The sequence below is a fragment of the Propithecus coquereli genome, unplaced genomic scaffold, assembly GCF_000956105.1.
Source record: "Propithecus coquereli isolate 6110/MARCELLA unplaced genomic scaffold, Pcoq_1.0 Scaffold20, whole genome shotgun sequence".
Classification (NCBI taxonomy): domain Eukaryota; kingdom Metazoa; phylum Chordata; class Mammalia; order Primates; family Indriidae; genus Propithecus; species Propithecus coquereli.
The window spans coordinates 13,445,833-13,465,118 of NW_012144967.1; the positions used below are offsets into that span (position 1 = coordinate 13,445,833).

The 19,286-nt window shown below is 36.2% G+C and overlaps 1 protein-coding gene across 2 annotated transcripts in view; it reads right to left on the minus strand.

Moving 5' to 3' along the window:
- BLM (Bloom syndrome, RecQ helicase-like) overlaps window positions 1-19,286 on the minus strand; it is an 84,186-nt gene that overhangs the window by 47,448 nt on the left and 17,452 nt on the right. For both annotated transcript variants that reach the window (XM_012643779.1, XM_012643778.1), the window contains exons 2-10: window positions 17,400-17,501; window positions 15,644-16,344; window positions 13,409-13,571; window positions 10,165-10,292; window positions 6,711-6,843; window positions 5,738-6,399; window positions 3,866-4,057; window positions 1,035-1,153; window positions 51-164 (exon numbers count right to left, since the gene is read on the minus strand). In XM_012643779.1, coding sequence (XP_012499233.1) covers window positions 51-164; window positions 1,035-1,153; window positions 3,866-4,057; window positions 5,738-6,399; window positions 6,711-6,843; window positions 10,165-10,292; window positions 13,409-13,571; window positions 15,644-16,344; window positions 17,400-17,497 — 2,310 coding nt within the window. In that variant the 5' untranslated portion in view covers window positions 17,498-17,501. The remainder of the gene's footprint in view (window positions 1-50; window positions 165-1,034; window positions 1,154-3,865; window positions 4,058-5,737; window positions 6,400-6,710; window positions 6,844-10,164; window positions 10,293-13,408; window positions 13,572-15,643; window positions 16,345-17,399; window positions 17,502-19,286) is intronic.

Genomic DNA, 19,286 nt, shown 5'->3' on the forward strand with positions numbered 1-19,286 from the left:
AAAAAAAAAAAAAAAAAATCATATTTTAAGATAATGATTTAAATACAAACCTTTTCTGGAGTAACATACAGAAGTTTTATAATTGGGTCTTTCTTTGATAGTTGGAGGTAAATACTTGTAGCTTCTGAGTCAGTCTTATCACCTGTCAGATATGTAGCTGGAATCTAAGTATAAAAGTAGCAAAAATTTAAATTTTATACATTAATCTAACTTAAGATTACATCTATCCTTAGGTTTCATAAATATTTTAAGTCACATATCAACCCTATCAAAGGAAATATATTTCTCAATATAATGATCAGTACATATTTTTTAAAAAACCCTTATTAATCATAACTCAAAATAGTCTTCCCACTGTTTACTTTTATTTACTTTACTTTTCATATTTCTAAATATGATAAATATGAATTTTGCTTCCAAGAGATTCCAGTCCTAATGTTTGGCTACATTTTTTTAGGTAAACGGATCTTTGAGGTTTTAATGCATAACAACAAAGAAAGAGCCATAACATCATGAATGGTTGAACAACGGCTACCATCACTGCACTAAGACATTCTTTGGGAAAAAAAAAGCAAACTAGTGGTCTTATTGAGGGCTGGTGACTCATGATCCTAAAAACAGTTCTGTTTTCATCTCAATGTGAAGAATTCTGTAGAATGCATTAATCTACTTCCTTAAACTCAGCCATGTGGAAAATAACATGTGTACAGGCCCATGAAATGTGTATACATTTTACAACATAAAGGAAAGAATGTGCATACTGATCTGGAGTAGTAAAAAAAATTTACATCAGCAAAACATAGCATAAATTACAAGTTCTTACTAAAATACATTCTTGTGGAATAAAATCAGATTGAACCACAGGAGGTTATCTATATCAGAATAGTCAAAGACTTGCATTTAACTGTATTAATTGAACCCCTATGCTTTATTTTTATAATTCATGAACTATTTAATCAAAAAGTTATCTAGAACACTGAAATATAATTATTTCTAAGGCATATTTCTATTAGTATTTTTATGCTATAACTTACATCAAAAGAAGTCAGCTTTTGGACTTGATCTACAATTAGTGATCTCAAGGGAGAAATGACAATAGTGACCCCAGGAGAAACACAGGCGGGTAGCTGGTAACACAAACTTTTACCACCTCCTGAAAGACAAATGGTGAAAATATATGTCAGGTTCTATATTGAGAGCATGAAGGTAAAAGTTACAAAAGAAATCATATATAATATTTAAAATAATTAATAATAGAACACCAAGGGATACTGCCCTTGGTGCTAACAATTTGCCATACTCAAATTATCCAAACTATTAAGTCAATTTAAATAATGTGTAAAACTGATCTTTTAGGACACCATTTTTTTTTTCTTTTTGAGACAAGGTCTCACTCTGTTGCCCAGGCTAGAGTGTAGTGGCATTATCATAGCTCACTGCAACCTCAACTCCTGGGCTCAAGCAATCCTACTGCCTCAGCCTCCCAGCTGGGACTTAAGTCTACTTGGGAAATCCAAATACAGTAAACTTTTTATTTCTGGTAGTACAAAGGGTCTCAAAAAGCATGATACTTGGATTAAAATAATTACTTTCTATATATTTATTTTTTTAAATAGTTAGAATGTAATAAAATATATAACACTAAAAACCATAGAGAAAATGGTTTGCTATTTCTTTGATGATCCAGGAGGCACTTTTAGGATCTCACTTTTTTAAAATTATTAGTATGAGTCTCTTGACATTGAATATCAGAGCTTTAACTACCAGTACTCTTCTCAATAAGGTAATATTCCCATTCTTCCTTTGAAATAAAAGGGTAGAACTACATTTGTGTGTACTAATAGTAGATGAAGAGAAAGAAATGTTGAAAGACCAAAAAACTCCCTCTGCGTAACTTTTTTTTTTTTTTTTTTGAGACACGGTCTCACTCTGTCACCCTAGTTAGAGTACAGTGGTGTCATCATAGCTCACTGCAACCTCAAACTCCAGGGCTCAAGCAGTCCTCCTGTTTCACCCTCCCAGAGTGCTAGGATTACAGGCGTGAGCCACCATGCTCAGCCTCTCTGCATAACTCTAATTCAAAATGGCAAGACAATCAGTACACAATTCATGATGAATAAAGTGATTATTCTCTAATTTTCAATTTCACCCATCTACTAATGGTAGAAGCTGATGGCTGGCAGTTCTTAGAACTTGCTTTTTTTAAACTATATATCACATTCCTTCTTTTTCACATGTGTAGTCAGTAAATTTCATGTTGTATATATGTGGTAATGTTAAGGAAAGAGCAGGACACTGAGAACAAAGAGACTGGAGTTCTACTTTCTGCTCTATCACTTAATTAGCTATGTTAACTTAGAAATGTCATTTAACTATATTATGCCTCAATTTTATCACTTGCAAAATGTACTATATCAGTGGCTTAAAAATTTTTTGTCTAGGCTGGGCGCGGTGGCTCACACCTGTAATCCTAGCACTCTGGGAGGCCGAGGCGGGAGGATTGTTTGAGCTCAGGAGTTCGAAACCAGCCTGAGCAAGAGCGAGACCCCATCTCTACTAAAAATACAAAGAAATTAATCGGACAACTAAAAATATATAGAAAAAACTAGCCGGGCATGGTGGCACATGCCTGTAGTCCCAGCTACTCGGGAGGCTGAGGCAGAAGGATTGCTTGAGCCCAGGAGTTTGAGGTTGCTGTGAGCTAGGATGATGCCACGGCACTCTAGCCCAGGCAACACAGTGAGACTCTGTCTCAAAAGAACAAAAAAAAAAAATTTTTTTGTCTAACAGAAACCTTATCTGGAATCTCTCTCTCTCCCCTCTCTCTCTGTATATATAAATCAAGAGGTTGACATTGGGGTATAAGGGACCTTAAAAATGCCCCTAGAAACCCTAAAAGAACATGGAGAGCCTTGAAAATTACTGGATTAGATCATTGCCATAGTTCTTCCCAGTGTTAGAGTTTTAGTGTACCAAATTAGGGTCCAAAGGAAGACACAGAATGATTAATGAATTTATAAAACTTAAATGTTGATTATTAAGCCAACATTGTCTAAATTTTAAAATCAGTTTGAAAAAATTCAGATGCCCAGACAACACTAATAATCACAGCGTGAGCTTGCTAAAGGTCACAAGTCAAGTAAAAGGCAGAGGGAAGACTACACATAGGTATTGAAATTGCAAATTCTCCATGCTTCCTATTCTGTTTATTTAATATTCTTACATGGATGACTATAAATCATTGAACCGCTAGCATAAGATTTAAAAGCACAATGAAAAGTCGTAGAATCTTCAAAACTGGGGCTAAGAAGGAACTATGCTAAATGTTTTTTCATTTAATTCTCATGCAACTCTGTGAGGCAGGTACTTTATTATCCTCATTGCACACATGAGAACACAGGCCCAGGGAGTGAAGTGCCTTGCCCATGGCCGCACTGCTTGTGAGTAGCTGAGCTGCGCTTTAAACCCAGAACATGGGGCTAGAGCTGATGATTTTTTACCACCATGCAACACTACACTGTATCAAGCAAACTGCCAGAAATAGTCATAGTCCTCAACAATGATTTTTTTGTTTACTTTCCAGACTCATTTAGACTAGAAAAAAGGAAAATTCCTGAAGAAAAATTCTAGATCAGTTTAATACAAAGAATTTTGAGTTGAAAATCTTACAGGGCTATAAATTTTATCATGTCAACAACTATAACAGAGGATATGAGGTAATATACTTTTTTACTATGGTATGGGAGGTTTAAGAGGTCCCTACATGATAGAAATACTATGTAGTGGTCTTTTTATTTCTATTAGAAGGGCTTTCATTTAACATTTGCCAATGGATTCCTGCCAATTTATATCTAAAAATACATACCAGTCGGCATAAGGATAAAACAGTCTTCACCAAGCAGTGCAGCATTGATCGCCTCTAGCTGATTAGTTCTAAAATTATGCAGGCCAAATTTTTTATGAAAAATCTTCATCATTTCTTTTGTATGAGGAAAATTAAGACTTTGGAAATACTCATGTTTCAGATTTCTGGATGCTAAATTTTGCTCCGACTTGTCTAAGAAAATAATCAACATTAAGAAAAATCAGTGCATGAATATACTCAAAGTACAGCTTTAGCATTTCCCTTTACCTTGCAGAATCACCGGCATGTTTCCCTAGAGCACACCTCTTTAACCGTTTACCATGTTTTCTTCCCAAGTCTCAAAGCCACTAGACTTCTCAAGGGCCCAAATCAAGTCTTTCTTTGACTTTTCTGCAGCACCCACCACTACTATTTATTCCCTCCTTCCTCTCCTCCCTTGATCTCCAAGACAATCACTGCAAATCCTTGCTCCAGTTTTTTCACCTGCCCCTTAAATTTGGGAATCTTTTAGATACTTGGGACTGGGCTCTTTACATATTCTTTTTTGGAATTTTCCTAGTTCTGTCATCTTAAACATCACCTATGTGCAGAGAATGCCTTGATTTCTCTTAAGACCTGACTGACACCCTCCTAAGTTCCAGTCCTGCACGTACCTCCATTGTCTACAAGACATTTCTACCTGAATGGCTTACCAACACTTTAAGTAATGAGTCTTAAAATAGCTCTCCTCAGCTTTTCTCCAAATATGAATCTGCCTTCTGACTCCCCTATTTCTGTTAATGGTGTCACAATTTTCCCAGTCACCACATCTGGGAGCTTTCTCAGATTCTTCTTTTATAATGTCTCTCACATTCGCCCCCTGCTCTGCAGCCTGGCTGTTGCAACTCTGGTTGAGCACAGAGAACAAGAGGTACTCATGCCAGCTCTGGCAGTTACTCTAACCCCAACACTCAACTGTCTCAAGATAATTGCAAACATCAAGTATGACACCTTCTAACATGATACAAAAATAAATCCATTAATGGTTATTTTAAAGGTCAACAGTGAACTGTAAGAACAACCTCTGTGGTATTAAGTCATCAATGGCAAAAATAGGGAGGGCTGTACCTTATAAAACCTTGCACATAGAAACTTATTTCAGTTAAAAAATGCTTTTGGTAACTTTATAGGGTTGACGTAAGGTTTTAAAATTACTTTTGGCTTTTCTCTGTAGCCTTGACAGGGGCTAATTTCACTCTTCCAAAAACTTCTCTCTGGCTAAACTGTGAGCTCCAAGAGGGCAGAAACTGTACGTTATTCATCTTTAAGTTACCAGAACACGGCACAGTACATGGCACATGGTAAACAGTAGGCCCAAAGAACGAACTTGACTGATTTAAGAAATTTCTCATTTTATAGCCTTCTTAGACTGCCCTATTATTTTAATATTTCGAGACATAAAACATGTTTTTCTTCTTTATAAATTAATTCTCATCAATCCAGAATTCTACAAATACACACATTTTTAGCATATAAATTCATCTTTGCTTTTGCCCATCCCCAAATCCTTTAAAAACTTGGCCCTCATGAGCCTTATTGTTTTAGGGACTAAAACATGTTAATTTAAAGGCAAAGCACATTTGTAATGACTTTAGAGCCTTACTACAATAGGTTATAATTACACATTTTATAAAACTACAGCTGCTGCAGAGACAAAAGAGCAACTTGCTTTTGAAATTGTGATTTGTAATTCATATCATCAGTAGAAATTTGCATAGAAACAATGTGGTTTTCAAGCAATGATGACTTGCTATGGTTCTTCTCATACAATTCCTATTTTGGACAGTTTTGTTTTCATATAATATATAAGCATTCAATTTATTTTAAACTTACCAGTGTAATTGTGAATTGACTCTGAGAAGTTTATATTTTGAGCAGTAGATGCCACTGGAAGACAGTTTGTCTTGGCTGAAGAAATTCCTTCTGATACTGATTTAATTGGCCGACCTTCCTTGATAGATTGATAGGCAGCTGTGGAAGATTTGCTGGCTGCTAAATTATCCATTATATTTTCCCAGTCATCATCATCATCATCATCAAAATCATCTATGCCAAAATTATCAATATCATAGGAAGCTTGCATTTCTAAGTCATTTAGTGAAGCAGTGTGTTTATTTTGATCTTTCACAGCAGTGCTTGTGAGAATATTTCCTGGGAAATAAGAGCTTTCATTTCTTTTTTCTAGCTTTGGGGTTTCAGCCCAGTTGCTACTTACAAAGGACTTCTGTAAATGGGAATTGAATAACGGCCTTTCAAAGTGATTCTTTGTGGTGGCTGAGAATCCTGTCTTTCCTGGGGTGGTGGTCAGTAAACATTCCCCAGGGAAAACTGAATTTGAGGGAAGGTGTGGAAAATTTAACTCCTTCATAAAATTCTCCCCAGGAGAAGAATCACCCTCCACAGGACTACCAAGAGAATCAGGCCTGCATCTCCACACTGAGCCAAGAAGACTGGCATCACTTCTATTAAAATCTGCTTCAGCTAGGAGTTTCCTTCTGAAGAGAGAAAAGAGAACAACAGATTAAATCTAAGTAGTTTACTCTGACGGGCCACGAAAGGCTATCTTCAGTTTTCATCCTGAACAGAAATTGTAGCAAAATATGTCCTTTTCCCCAATCTCAAAGATTTGAATACAAACATTAAAGGAACAGTTTGAAAAGTAAATCAACTTAAAACACAGTGACATAACAATCATCCTCCCGCAATTTCCAGGCCAAAAAGCCTGGACATTTTGCCCTGTTCACTTTTCACTCAGAGTGGTAGAAATGCAGTCAGGTATGTCCCAGAAGGAGAGAAATCAAGATACCTTATGTTCCGTTGCTCAAGTAGTTCGTTCCCGCAATCCAAAGCTTTCAGTTTTTCAGCAGGGATAGCATCGATTAATTTACAGATGTGGTCCATCACACGAATAAGCTGCTGCTGTAAATTTAGCTGTCTAGCTATAAGGTAATTATGTTGTTAATATGTTTCTTTGAAAACAAAAAGATGAGATTTTCAAAGTCACACATGTAAAATGTGAAGCAGTATAAAAATAAGATAATAAAGAACCTTACATTGTCCTGTTATCTACCTGTGAATTAACTTGAAATCAGGTTGTATGTTATGAGAGCTCATAACTGTTTTCATTTAATTTCATGATAATTAATAATATTTCTCTTGCAGTAACCAAGGCACAAAGGTTTACTATGACTTTTTTACTAACTTCATGTGTAAATCTCACCTTACCAACACAAATGGTATTGTTAAAGGTCAAACAGGCAACAGCCTCACCTGTTGTTGCGGCCTGCCTGGAATCCAAGCTTCCCTTTAATGGTAACAGCATAGCACCTAGATTGTCTTTTTGGAGACCTCCCCTCCCCAATCCCTCAGTGGGTATTTGATATAAGGCAGCCCAGTGAATTTCCCACTTTTTAGACTGACTAGGAAAGAGTACCTCTCTTCCCAAGCTTGACATGCTGCTGGTGGCCATCTCTGCCACCACACAAGGAAAGACAGCCTGTGAACAAGATCGACACAGGGGGAAGCAGAAAACAGATGAAAGAAATGAGGGTTTGAGATGGAGAGATGGACAGAAGAGAGGAGAGAGAAGGCAAGTGTGAGAGAAATTCCTGATGACAATGTTGGGACATCTGAGTCCTGCCGTCCTGCTCCCATTTTTTCTATGAAGCCATACAACTAATAAATAGAACCTCAAAGGAGTTTAGGTTTTAGATGAAGGAAAGAAACGAAATGGCTTAGAGTGGCAACGGAAAGCTAGGAAGATGTCTGTTCCACCTCTAAGGCCTTAAGCGTGTGGAAGAAAAAGCCAGTTTAGGTGAGCTGCAGGGGAAATACCATTCTTAGAAGACAATGAGAGAAATAAAGGGAAGAAAACGTTCAGACAAGAGAATGGGGCTTCAGGGATGTTGCTGACTGACAATAGTCAGTTGAAGGGTTCAAAGGGCAGGAAGGAGAGGAAGAGAGGACAGAACGGAGGATGTACAGAGCAGTGTAGGGATAAGCATCTGCATGGGAATGACCAGGGAAATCTGGACTTCTACTGGTGACTGAAGGAAATAGGGACATGAGGTATGAGATGGTAAAAGTGGAACTGCTGAATTCTATTTTACTTCTGTTTTCTCTGTAAGGAGAACAGGCATGAGATTGTAAAGAGAACACACAATGGTCTGAAGGAAATGAAAGCTAAGACAGGCTCAGAGAGACATACAAGAGTACCTAGCTACTGGAAATGAACTCAAGTCTCCTTGTCTAGACAGATTACACCTTAGAATACAAAGGAAACCTGGAAACAATCTTAGAGCTCCTGTCACTGACACGTGAGGCACCTAGTAAATAAGAGAACTGATGAAAAGTGAAGACAAATAATGTTCTAATTTTCAAAAAAATTTAAAAGTGATTGCCAAAAGCTACAGGCTGGTGATATTGATGTCAATTCAAGGCAAAATTCTAGAACATGTTATCAAATGTCTTCTTTGTGGGCTCTAAGAAGAGGAAATAATTATAGAGTTAGCAAGAGTTCATACAAGCAAGTCACCTTAATGTATTTCCTTCTTTGAAAGGATTACTAGACCGGCAGATAGCAATAGCTACCATTTATTAAAGGCCTACAGTGTACTGAGTACTTTATCCTGAATCCTGATAACTATCGAGCAAGGTAGATATTATTCTCCTCATTTTATAGAAGAAAAAACTGAGGTCCAGAGAAGTTTGCTGTAGTCATACAGCCATGACTAGGAGGAGAGGGGTCTCTATCACACGTCTGCATCACTCTAGAGCCAATGCCCCCATCCATTCCCTCTTGCTGCAACAGATCTTGAACTTTTTGGAGTCATGTGACCAAGCCTTTTGCATACCCATGGTTAAGGGAGACAAACATGGTCTGTAGATTCATAACTAGTTGAATAAGAAGTGATGAATGGACTGATGTCAGTTGAGAGGGAGGCCTCTAATGACATTCTCTAGGACTCTGTCCTTGCCTCTGTCCTAGCTAACTATATTATCAGTGAAACTTAATGAAACAGAGACAGTATAGTACAGTTGTTACCAATATACACTCAAGCACCTCAAGACTGCTGGGTTCAAATCCTAGCTCTGCTACCGCCTAACTCTATGATCACATGTAATTATTTAATACTCCTGTACCTTAGTTTCCTTATTTATAAAATGGAGATAATAAAAACTGCCTTAAAGGTCTGCTGTGAGGATTAAGTTGGTTAATATTGTAAGGCACTTACAAGAATACCTAGCACAACAGATATTTTTAGGAACGTCTCTAACAATAATTTCAGAGTCCAAAATAAAGAAAGAGAAAAAATTCAGATGAAACAAAATAACACACAGAGAACATTACATACATGCAGGCACATGCACACATACACCATAAAAAAGTATAGCTTCTACCGAATAAGAATAGAATGCATTACAGAAATATTCAGAAAACAAAAAAGAGCTCTTGGAAATTGATTTGATAAAAATAGAAAATTCCACAGAAAAGTTAAAGATAAAATTGGGGAAATATCCTAAAAAACACAAAAGCAAGAAATAGAAAATAGAAAAGATAATTAATGGAGGTCTAACATCCAAATAATAGAATTTCCAGGAAGAATGAAAAAGAAGAGAGAAAAAAAAAATAATACCAGAAAAATTTCCAGAAAGAACACAGTTTCTAGACTGAAAGTGACTGAAAGTAGAAATCAAGGCTGGGAAAGGGGACTGCTGTTTTTCAAAGTCTTCCAGTGCTATCAGATTATTTATACTATATATTTAGTAGAAAATTAAAAAATTAGAAACAAATAAACTGAATAAGCAAAAAAGTATTAAACTTTAAATGGACATTAAGACCCAGGCCCAGAGCATATACAAGGGAGAACCAGGAGGATAAAAGGCCTAGAAAGCAATTTCTACAAAGAAGAGTTCAAAGACCTAGTAATATTTAGCCTGGGAGAAAAATAAAACTCCTAGGAGCTTTATGTTTACCTCACAAGTGTTAAAGTTACAGAGAGGTAAATTTTGGCTCAATATGAGAAATAACTTTGTAACAAGCAGTGTTGTCAACACAGAGAATGAACTACTTTGAGAGACCATGAGTTGTTCAAGTGAATGCTGGCTAACCAATGAACAGGGATGATTCTACAACATCAGAAGAAAAGGGACTATAAATTTGCTGTTTTATAATATAGAGCCATAGGTTGAATACTATCTTATTTTGTTTTCAAAAGTAAGTGGTTGAAACATGTGGTATGTCTAAAATACTTTAGTACCGTCACAGTCTGTGCTGGTTTCTAGATTAGGCTCCTGTGCAGTAATTTTCTCAGGTTTTAACAAAATATCTTTTGTTGTGCTAAGAACGTCCTTCTCTTTGTCAGAAGTGTCAGGGTCCTTTAACATACTGCAAATAAAAAAAAATGTTAAACCAATCATACTATAAACTAGATCAAATAAATGTACAATTTCCCCCCGAATATTTTTCTACAACTGGTCAGACAATACATAACAGAAAGGATAAACAGGTTTTCATATCTCCTCTATTATAAAACCTCTTTTTTTTTTTTTTTTCTGAGACAGAGTCTCACTCTTTTGCCCTGGCTAGAGTGAGTGCCGTGGTGTCAGCCTAGCTCACAGCAACCTCAAACTCCTGGGCTCAAGCGATCCTCCTGCCGCAGCCTCCAGAGTAGCTGGGACTCCAGGCATGCACCACCATGCCCAGCTAATTTTTTCTATATATTTTTAGTTGTCCGATTAATTTGTTTCTATTTTTAGTAGAGACGGGGTCTTGCTCTTGCTCAGGCTGGTTTCGAACTCCTGAGCTCAAACAATCCGCCCGCCTCGGCCTCCCAGAGAGCTAGGATTACAGGCGTGAGCCACCGCGCCCGGCCACAAAACCTCTTTAGGTGACCCTCAAAGTCTTCCATCTTCTGGTCCCAAGAGACCTTTTCAACCTTATCTCCAATTATGCTCTTTCAGTAACACCAGCTCCAATCACACCGCATCACCCTCATTCTTCATAGGAGCCCTGCATTGTCTATTTTAGGGATTTTGCCTCTGATCTTCTCTCAATTGGAAAACCTGCCAATCTCCTCCTACTCGAATCACACCTATTCTTCCAAGCCCAGCCCAAGCATTAGTTCTCTAGCCAGTGACGATTAACATCTCTTTCTTCTGAGATTCCAAAGCACTTTATCTGGACTTCTCTTATTATGCCTATATGTATATCTGCATATATAATTAACTCATATAGATTACACAAAAATATATTAACATATAAACATGATCAGTCTGACTGGATAGAAAAAATACTTAAAAAATAACAAAATTAGTACTAAATCTGTGTTAAAGAGAGGGTACTGCGGAAATCCAAAGAAAGATAACACTTTCTGGAACTTAAGACGGCTTCACCAAGGAGGTGGGATCTGAGCAAACCTTGAATGATAGGTATGGGGAAAGTGACAGACTATGAAGGAAAGATTTAAGAAAAGACTATTTATTCAATTTGCTTGATATTCAAGAATCAACCATATTTTCCTAAAGTAGGATTCTGGAATGCAATTTTCTAACTAAATCAAAACAGTGATGAGTAACTATTTTTATATTATCTTTTAAACAATAGAATGTTATAATTAAAGAAAATGGTCATATTTTTAATAACGTTTTCAAGATTGTTGGTTTGACTCGCTAGGCTCATTGGAGCTTAGGGTTACTGCAAGGGCAAAATTGAAGAAAAAGCTAAAAAAGGTAACTTGGGGCCTGAAGATAAAGAATTCTGAGGGCCAGCTAAGGTTTTGGAAGGGAGGCGATACAAAAACATGTCTTTCTTTCCTGTTATGTAGTGTCTGACCATTTGATCTCTGAAATTCAGAGGGTAACAACCAGAATTTAATAACAAATGAAATGAAATAAAATGTAAAATGAAATTTGTGTGCACCACACATAAGGTATTTGTGAATATTCTATTTCAGTTTTATAACACATACAAGTAAGTATACCAAGTTGCAATGGAAAATATACAGAGAGAGTCTACCTTGGAAGTAACATTGTAAGTAACTATTTTCCAATTTGTAAAAATCTGGGTAAAGTTATTTATGGTGTGACAACCCAATAAATTATGTAGCCTTTAAAGGGAATAAAAATAGGTAGCAATTGGAAAACATTTTAGAAACAATGTTAAAAGAAGCAGAATATAAAATCACAGTTACATGTTGATTACAACAACGTAAAAATCAAACATACATGTAGAGAAGGATCAAAACCGAACATGAATAAAGAAAATGTTGGAATTGTGGGACTACTAGTATACTTTCTCTTTTTTATTTTTATTTTTTTTAGAGACAGAGTCTCACTATGTTGCCCAGGCAGGAGTACAGTGGCCACTTATAGGTGCAATCATAATGCACTGCAGCCTCAAACTCCTGACCTCAAGCAAGGCCTCGGCCTCCCAGAGTGCCAGGATTACAGGCGTGAGCCACTGCGCCTGGCCAAAACCCAGGTATTTAATGAGGAATCACTATGACACAAGAGAAAGTACTACACTGGATCTTAGTCCATTTGCCATTAATTACATCATCCTTAGCAATTCCCTGCTCCTTCCTGGGCCTAAGTTGTTTCATCTGTTAAATGAGAATGATGATTTAGAATCTAGACTCCCTGGAAACTTTGCTCAGTTTTTCACTTTCTACAGTTCTAGCTAAATTTCTATCAGAAAGAAAAAAAGGGAGCTCTTACATTTCCTTAATTTCGTTATCAAATAGTAATCACACTTCAACCTTTCCCACCTCTTCAAATATCCCAACACACCATTAAAACACAAACCAAAAGAAACTAAACTAGTTATGCATACAAACCCTTCCCCTCCCCCTCCCCTAGCCTTCTTCCCTCCCTAATTAAGGTGATATACTGCAGGGATGTTTCTCATCAAGATACTGATTAAATAGCATCATATATACTCTACCAGTCTACTGGACTGAGATTTAGACTGGGGTGAGGACAGAGGTAGCAACGACAATTAGCAATTTAAGCTATTGATGAGCCATGTGGAATATCTATTTTTCTCATAATACTACCAATTAACAATAAGCATGTCACTAATTTGCTAAGATTGAGTGAATGACAAATACAATGGCCAATTCTATCCTGTAGGATTAAAAAAAAAAAAAAAAAAAGGACATATTATGTACTAATTCAGTTCCCAAATAATAGGGTAGTTTTGTGTCAGTTGAGGTCCAGGAATTTAGAAATGTAACATTTTTAGAGATATATTCCTTCTGTTAAAATCAACTACATAAAATTGTTTGGAGTTTCCATGTAATTAATCATAATGGGATTTTACATCTTCAGAATACTACCAATTAAATTAAATGTATAAATAGGGATTTTTTGAGGCTTTCATTTGGATGTAAAATAAACTGTGCAGAAGCACAAAATACATTTATATAGAAATGATACTATATAACTAAATAAATTTAAAGTATCCCAGAAAAATAATGTTTACTAATTAATTAGCCATTTTACCTAAAGCATTTTAAAGAGGAAGAAGCAGCAGAAATAATTTCTTCTTCTGGAGAAGGTGGAACAAAATCTATATCATAATCATCATGTTCAAATTCAATACATGGAACTTTCTCAGTTGAATGTAATTCGGCTTCTTCCAAATTTTTCTTCTTTTCACTATTATCTAAAGTGAAACAGTTGATAAACATAGGTTATTTTAATAATTAATGAGACAGAACAGGGCAAGAGCACTTAAGGGACAGTGTTTCTGGCAAGTCATAAACAATCATAACACTTTGTATACCAGTTCTTTCCTTTTGCATGTTAATATTGGTTTATTTCTTCATAAATGATTATTAAGTCAACTGATACAAGTCCAATGAATGCTGAATTGAGGCCAAAGATTTGCTTAGGGATTTTCATGCCTATTTCCAGTTAAATTATGAAACCCATACTTGAAATTGACATTTTAAAATTTTTCACTCATATTTGAATAAGAGTAAAGTGCAACAAATAAGTTTGATAATAGCACAAACATTGCTGCTTATACAGAAAAACCATCTCTACCACAAAGGCTTCTTAGTTGTTTAAGTCTCTCTTTTGGACTATGTGCAAAAACACAATGCCAAATTGTTGCTCTCTAGTTTACCTTTTAACAAAATTTCTCTTCAGAAACAGCAAAACCATTGATTAAACTATAGTTTTGCTTATTAACAATCACTTTTCAGTCCTCTCTCACCCTATAGTAATCTTGATAGGATTCAGATATTTAAAACTTTTAGTCTCATGTTTACAAATATTTTCTTTCATAAGAGTTCATTAACCATATGGGTTACTTCCACAAGTGGCTAATCTCAGTTATCAAGTTTTGGATGTTTAACAACTACAAGATCTATCCAGGAAAAATTCTGAATGTAATTTATAATACTTTAATAGCACAATTAGGTCACATTATACATCAATATTAGATGGCAACAAGCCATAAAGGAATTATAATAGAAAGGCTTAGTTCCACTTTCCAATTCTACCACTAACAGCCATTTTAACCTCTATGGCCCTTATGGTAGTCCCCCCTTAGCCAAGGGGAAGACACTCCAACAATCCCAGTCAATATCTGAAACTACAGATAGTATTGAATATTTTTTCCTATATATACATACCTATGATAAAGTTTAATTTATAAATTAGGCAAAGTAAGAGATTAACTAATAATAAAATAGAAAAAATTATAATACACTGTAATAAAAGCTATGTGAATGTGATACCTCTCTTGCTCAAAACATCTTATTATACTGTACTCATCCTTCTTATGAAGATGTGAGATGAAAAAATGACCACATGATGAAATGAAGCAAGGTGAGTGACATAAGCACTGTGATGTAAATGGAAAATTCCAGAAATAAATAATTCCTAAGTTTTAAATTTCATGCTGTTTTGAGTAGTATGATCAAAATTTTGGCCCGGCGTGGTGGCTCACGCCTGTAATCCTAGCACTCTGGGAGGCTGAGGCAGGTGGATCATTTGAGCTCAAGAGTTCAAGACCAGCCTGAGCAAGAGCGAGACCCCGTCTCTACTAAAAATAGTAATAAATTATCTGGACAACTAAAAATATATAGAAAAAATTAGCCAGGCATGGTGGTGCATGCCTGTAGTCCCAGCTACTCAGGAGGCTGAGGCAGGAGGATCGCTTGACCCCAGGAGTTTGAGGTTGCTGTGAGCTAGGCTGACGCCACGACACTCTAGCCCAGGCAACAGAGTGAGACTCTGTCTTGGAAAAAAAAAAAAATCTCACACCAACTGGCTCTGTCCACCATAGTTGTCGTTAGTCACTTAGTAGCGGTCTCAGTTATCAGATCGACTGTCTCGGTACTTCAGTGCTTGTGTTCAAGTAATCCTTGTTTTTCTTAATAATGGTCCCAAAGCACAAGAGTAGTGATGTAATATTTTCAGACCTTGGTTAGCTGTGGGTAACTGAAACCTCAGAACTTGAAACCGTGGGTAAGGGGGAACTACTGTATTTTCTTCATGTACAAAATCACAGAGCTATCCTTGAAATTAAGATAATTAGGAAACCTTCCATTTCATCAATATGCCCTGCCTTAAAAATGTGGCCATCAGATCAGTCAAAAAGTCCCACTATAGATTCTGAGATCCTTAAGGACAAAAGCTGTATCATATTCACTATTATTCCCAATGCTTAGCTTTACATAAAACAATATAGTCAACATACTGAAATGAAGATAAAATAATTTTTACCTCTTTCATCTCCCAAATGTGTTTTCGAAGAGTGACTTTCTTGAGTATCTTCATTTATAGGTACTTCAGAAATGGGGTCATCATCGATACAGATCACATCGCTACTTAACCATTCTGAGTCATCCTTCTGACCCTTAGTCAAATCTACTTGCTTGCTTTCAGAGGAGGAAGGAGTCAAATCAGCCTTTACTGTATTTGTTTTATACAGCTGTTCTTTTAAAAAGTTTCCCTTGGCCTTTTTTGATTTCTGAGCAGTGCTTACTCTTACGAAGTGATTTTTGAGTGGTGTAACAAATGCTTCCGAAGTCCCAGAAGTATCAAAGTCATCCATATCATCCCAATCATTAATGGTACTAAAAGAATCTGGTGAAGAACTAAATTCTAACTTCTTGAAAGCAGCATCACGGGGTTTCTTTACAGTTGGCGTGTTTTGGGTAGTGCATAAAACTTTCTTCGGAATCTGCAACAAATCTGGCAATAATGGTTTTGAACCAACTCTCTGGGTCTGCTGTCCTGCTGGAGCATTTTTAAAGTCATCGATCCTTGTCTGCTGACTTGTGGTGTGGGACAGAGGTACACTGAAGGAAAAGGCCTCAGTAACATTAACACCTTTATTACTTAACACAGGCGTTTTGGCTACTGACACGCTAGTTACAGATACATTGTTATCTGAAGATGTTTTCTTTTTAAAAGTGAAACCTCTGAAAAATAATGGACAAATTCAATTAGATGAATTCATTTTAATAAACCCACCAACTACAAAACAAAACCCTAATTTTTTTTTTTTTACTAATTCACACAAGTTACATTAATTTCATCACAAATGAGCAAAGACTCATCTACCTCTCCGAATTTAAAATTTATCAGGTAACTTAAATTATATTTTATATTCTCTGATCCTTCCTATTCAGAGGCTAATTACTTGGTTTTGATAGACCATTCACACTACTTTATTTTTCAGGCTGGTAGTCCTTAATTAATAGCACCTCCAGAGGGAGGTGACAGCATATAGACTCAAATGTGGCTACCTTTTGCTACTCTGATAAAAATTTTAAGGGGGGAAAAAGTTAAAAGCTGCTAGCTATGCTAAAATCTGAAGCACAAATAAAGGAGGCATGAGCCCTGGCTATCTGCTGAATTTAATGACATGAAAGTCAGTGGTACACACCTAATGGGTGCTGTGTGCACCGTCTGGGGGATGGACACACTTGAAGCTCTGACTCGGATGGGTCAAAGGCAATATATGTAACCTACATATCTGCACCCCCGTAATATGCTAAAATAAAAAATCATGAAAAAAAAAAAAAGAAAGTCAGTAGTGACTTCAAAGTGAAACACCCATAACCATGTCTGCAATCTAGTAGGGGCACCAGGCATAATATAAATTATTATTAGATACCATTAGGAGTCTGAAATGTAGCTTGGAGGATAGGGCAGAGCTGGAGAGCTGTAAAACTATTTTTGAAAGGATATAAAATTATATTAAAATGCTAAAATTATTTATTTGCCCAAATTTATAAGCATATTCATCAATTTATTCAACAAATCTTTACTGAGCAAATATTATGTGCCAGGAATCATGCAAAGGTGCTGCTAAAACATGTTCAACCATTAATTTGCAAAGTGGGAAAAGTACTGAGTCTCTCAGCTTAATTTCCTCATCTGTAAAATGGAAGAGTTGAAAGGGAACATAGCTCATTTGTACAATACAGTAAGTTTAGTGCCAGTGGGATAGCAAACCAACCAAAATACTTACGAAGATTTTGGTTTTGAAAGACTTAATTTATTATTAAGTTTCCTGGCTGAGTGACGCTGTAGTTGCTCCTGTAGATTATTTTGAGGAACAGCAGCCATAATCCTAAAAAGTGAGGGGGAAAAAAAAATAGTAGAGTTAGATACTTTGAATTAATCTCAATATTTATTGAGGGGGGAAGGACTTGATTCAAACAGGCATTGTTCCAACTGTGCCCAGAGTAATGAGACTCTTTTTTTTTGGTCAAAAGATTGTTTTGACATTTACAACTGGTGACATTTGAAATATAATCTTTAACTAACTGAAGGCTCGCTTGAATAACAAAATGACCTGGTTTCCCCTCTCTTCTTCCACACATACTCAAATAAGCACAAAAGACATTAGGGAAGGGATTATTAGGAAAGGATTTGTAGAAAAATGGGAACTGACCTAGGCTTGAAGGATAAATGAAAGCTGGACAGGGAGTGATGTGTGAGAAAATGATCAAAGCATACTGAAAACCCAAAGAACAAACGAATAACCGAATTCTCTGACCAAGGGCAAAACCAGGGAAAGAAGGAACAGCATCACCAATGACAGCAAAGATACCATGCTTCATAATCACCTAGTTTCAACCTAAAAGAATACTTTTACCAAGCACGCTTATATCCCTGTATAACGAACTGTGGTATTGCTGAGCTATTGTCCAGAATAACATATAGCTTAAGCCACCTTAAAATTACAGGGGCTAAAGGAAGACAGGATAGCCGTAATTTATGCATAGCAAAAAAACAAAAACAAAAAAACACCTCATTTTTGCTGATAATTATAACCACCTTTCCTAATCTATCAGACATCTACTTTTATTTTATACCATATATCTTAGGAGGGTTAACAATACTAGATGATATTTGTGGAAATATTAAGTTTTACATAAATCATGTTCCACTCATTAATTATTAAAATAACTTACATTTGTCAACTATTTTACTTCAGATAATACTGAAAAGAAGAAAAATTTGGAAGAAACTGAATTATATTCAACAGAGAAATTTTTATAAATCTGTAAGGATGATGATGATATAGATTTTATCCCATCTTCTCCAGAAAAAAGAATCATTTCTGCTGCTTCTTCCTCTTTAAAATGCTTTAGGTAATATAGCTAATTATTTAATAAACATTGAATGATTCACATTGGCATGTGAATTCTATCTTAATAAAGTCATCACAAAAAAAAGTAGGCAGAAGGAATGAATTCCTTCATACCTACCACCCAGATTCAACAATTACCCACTCGTTCAATACTGTTTCAGGTGCACACACGCTGAGGTCCTTACCCTTCCCACCACTCTGGAAGTTGACCTCCAAAAATGGTGATATTTAAATTCTGTCATTCCTCCTTTTGTTCATTAGCTGGAATACTTTTATCAGTTTCAAAATGATGATGTTCATTCTCTAATCACCTCCAAATAGTGACTAATTTTTTTTTTCACTCATGACCATGAACTTATGAATTAAACATATTAGTTCATGAATCCATGAACTCACGGATTAAACATATTAGGTATGTTTCAATACAACACAGTTATCCTTATTGATTCTCACATTGATTCATGTTTTGGCCATGGGAGAAGTTTCAGGAGGGCCCTTTTGTCCTTTTTTTTTTTTTGAGACAGAGTCTTGCTCTGTTGCCTGGGCTAGAGTGCCGTGGTATCAGCCTAGCTCACAGCAACCTCAAACTTCTGGGCTCAGGCAATCCTACTGCTTCAGCCTCCCCAGTAGCTGGGACTATAGGCATGTGCCACCATGCCTGGATAATTTTTTTTTATGTATTTTTAGTTGTCCAGCCAATTTCTTTCTATTTTTAGTAGAGATGGGGTCTCACTCTTGCTCAGGCTGGTCTTTTTTTTT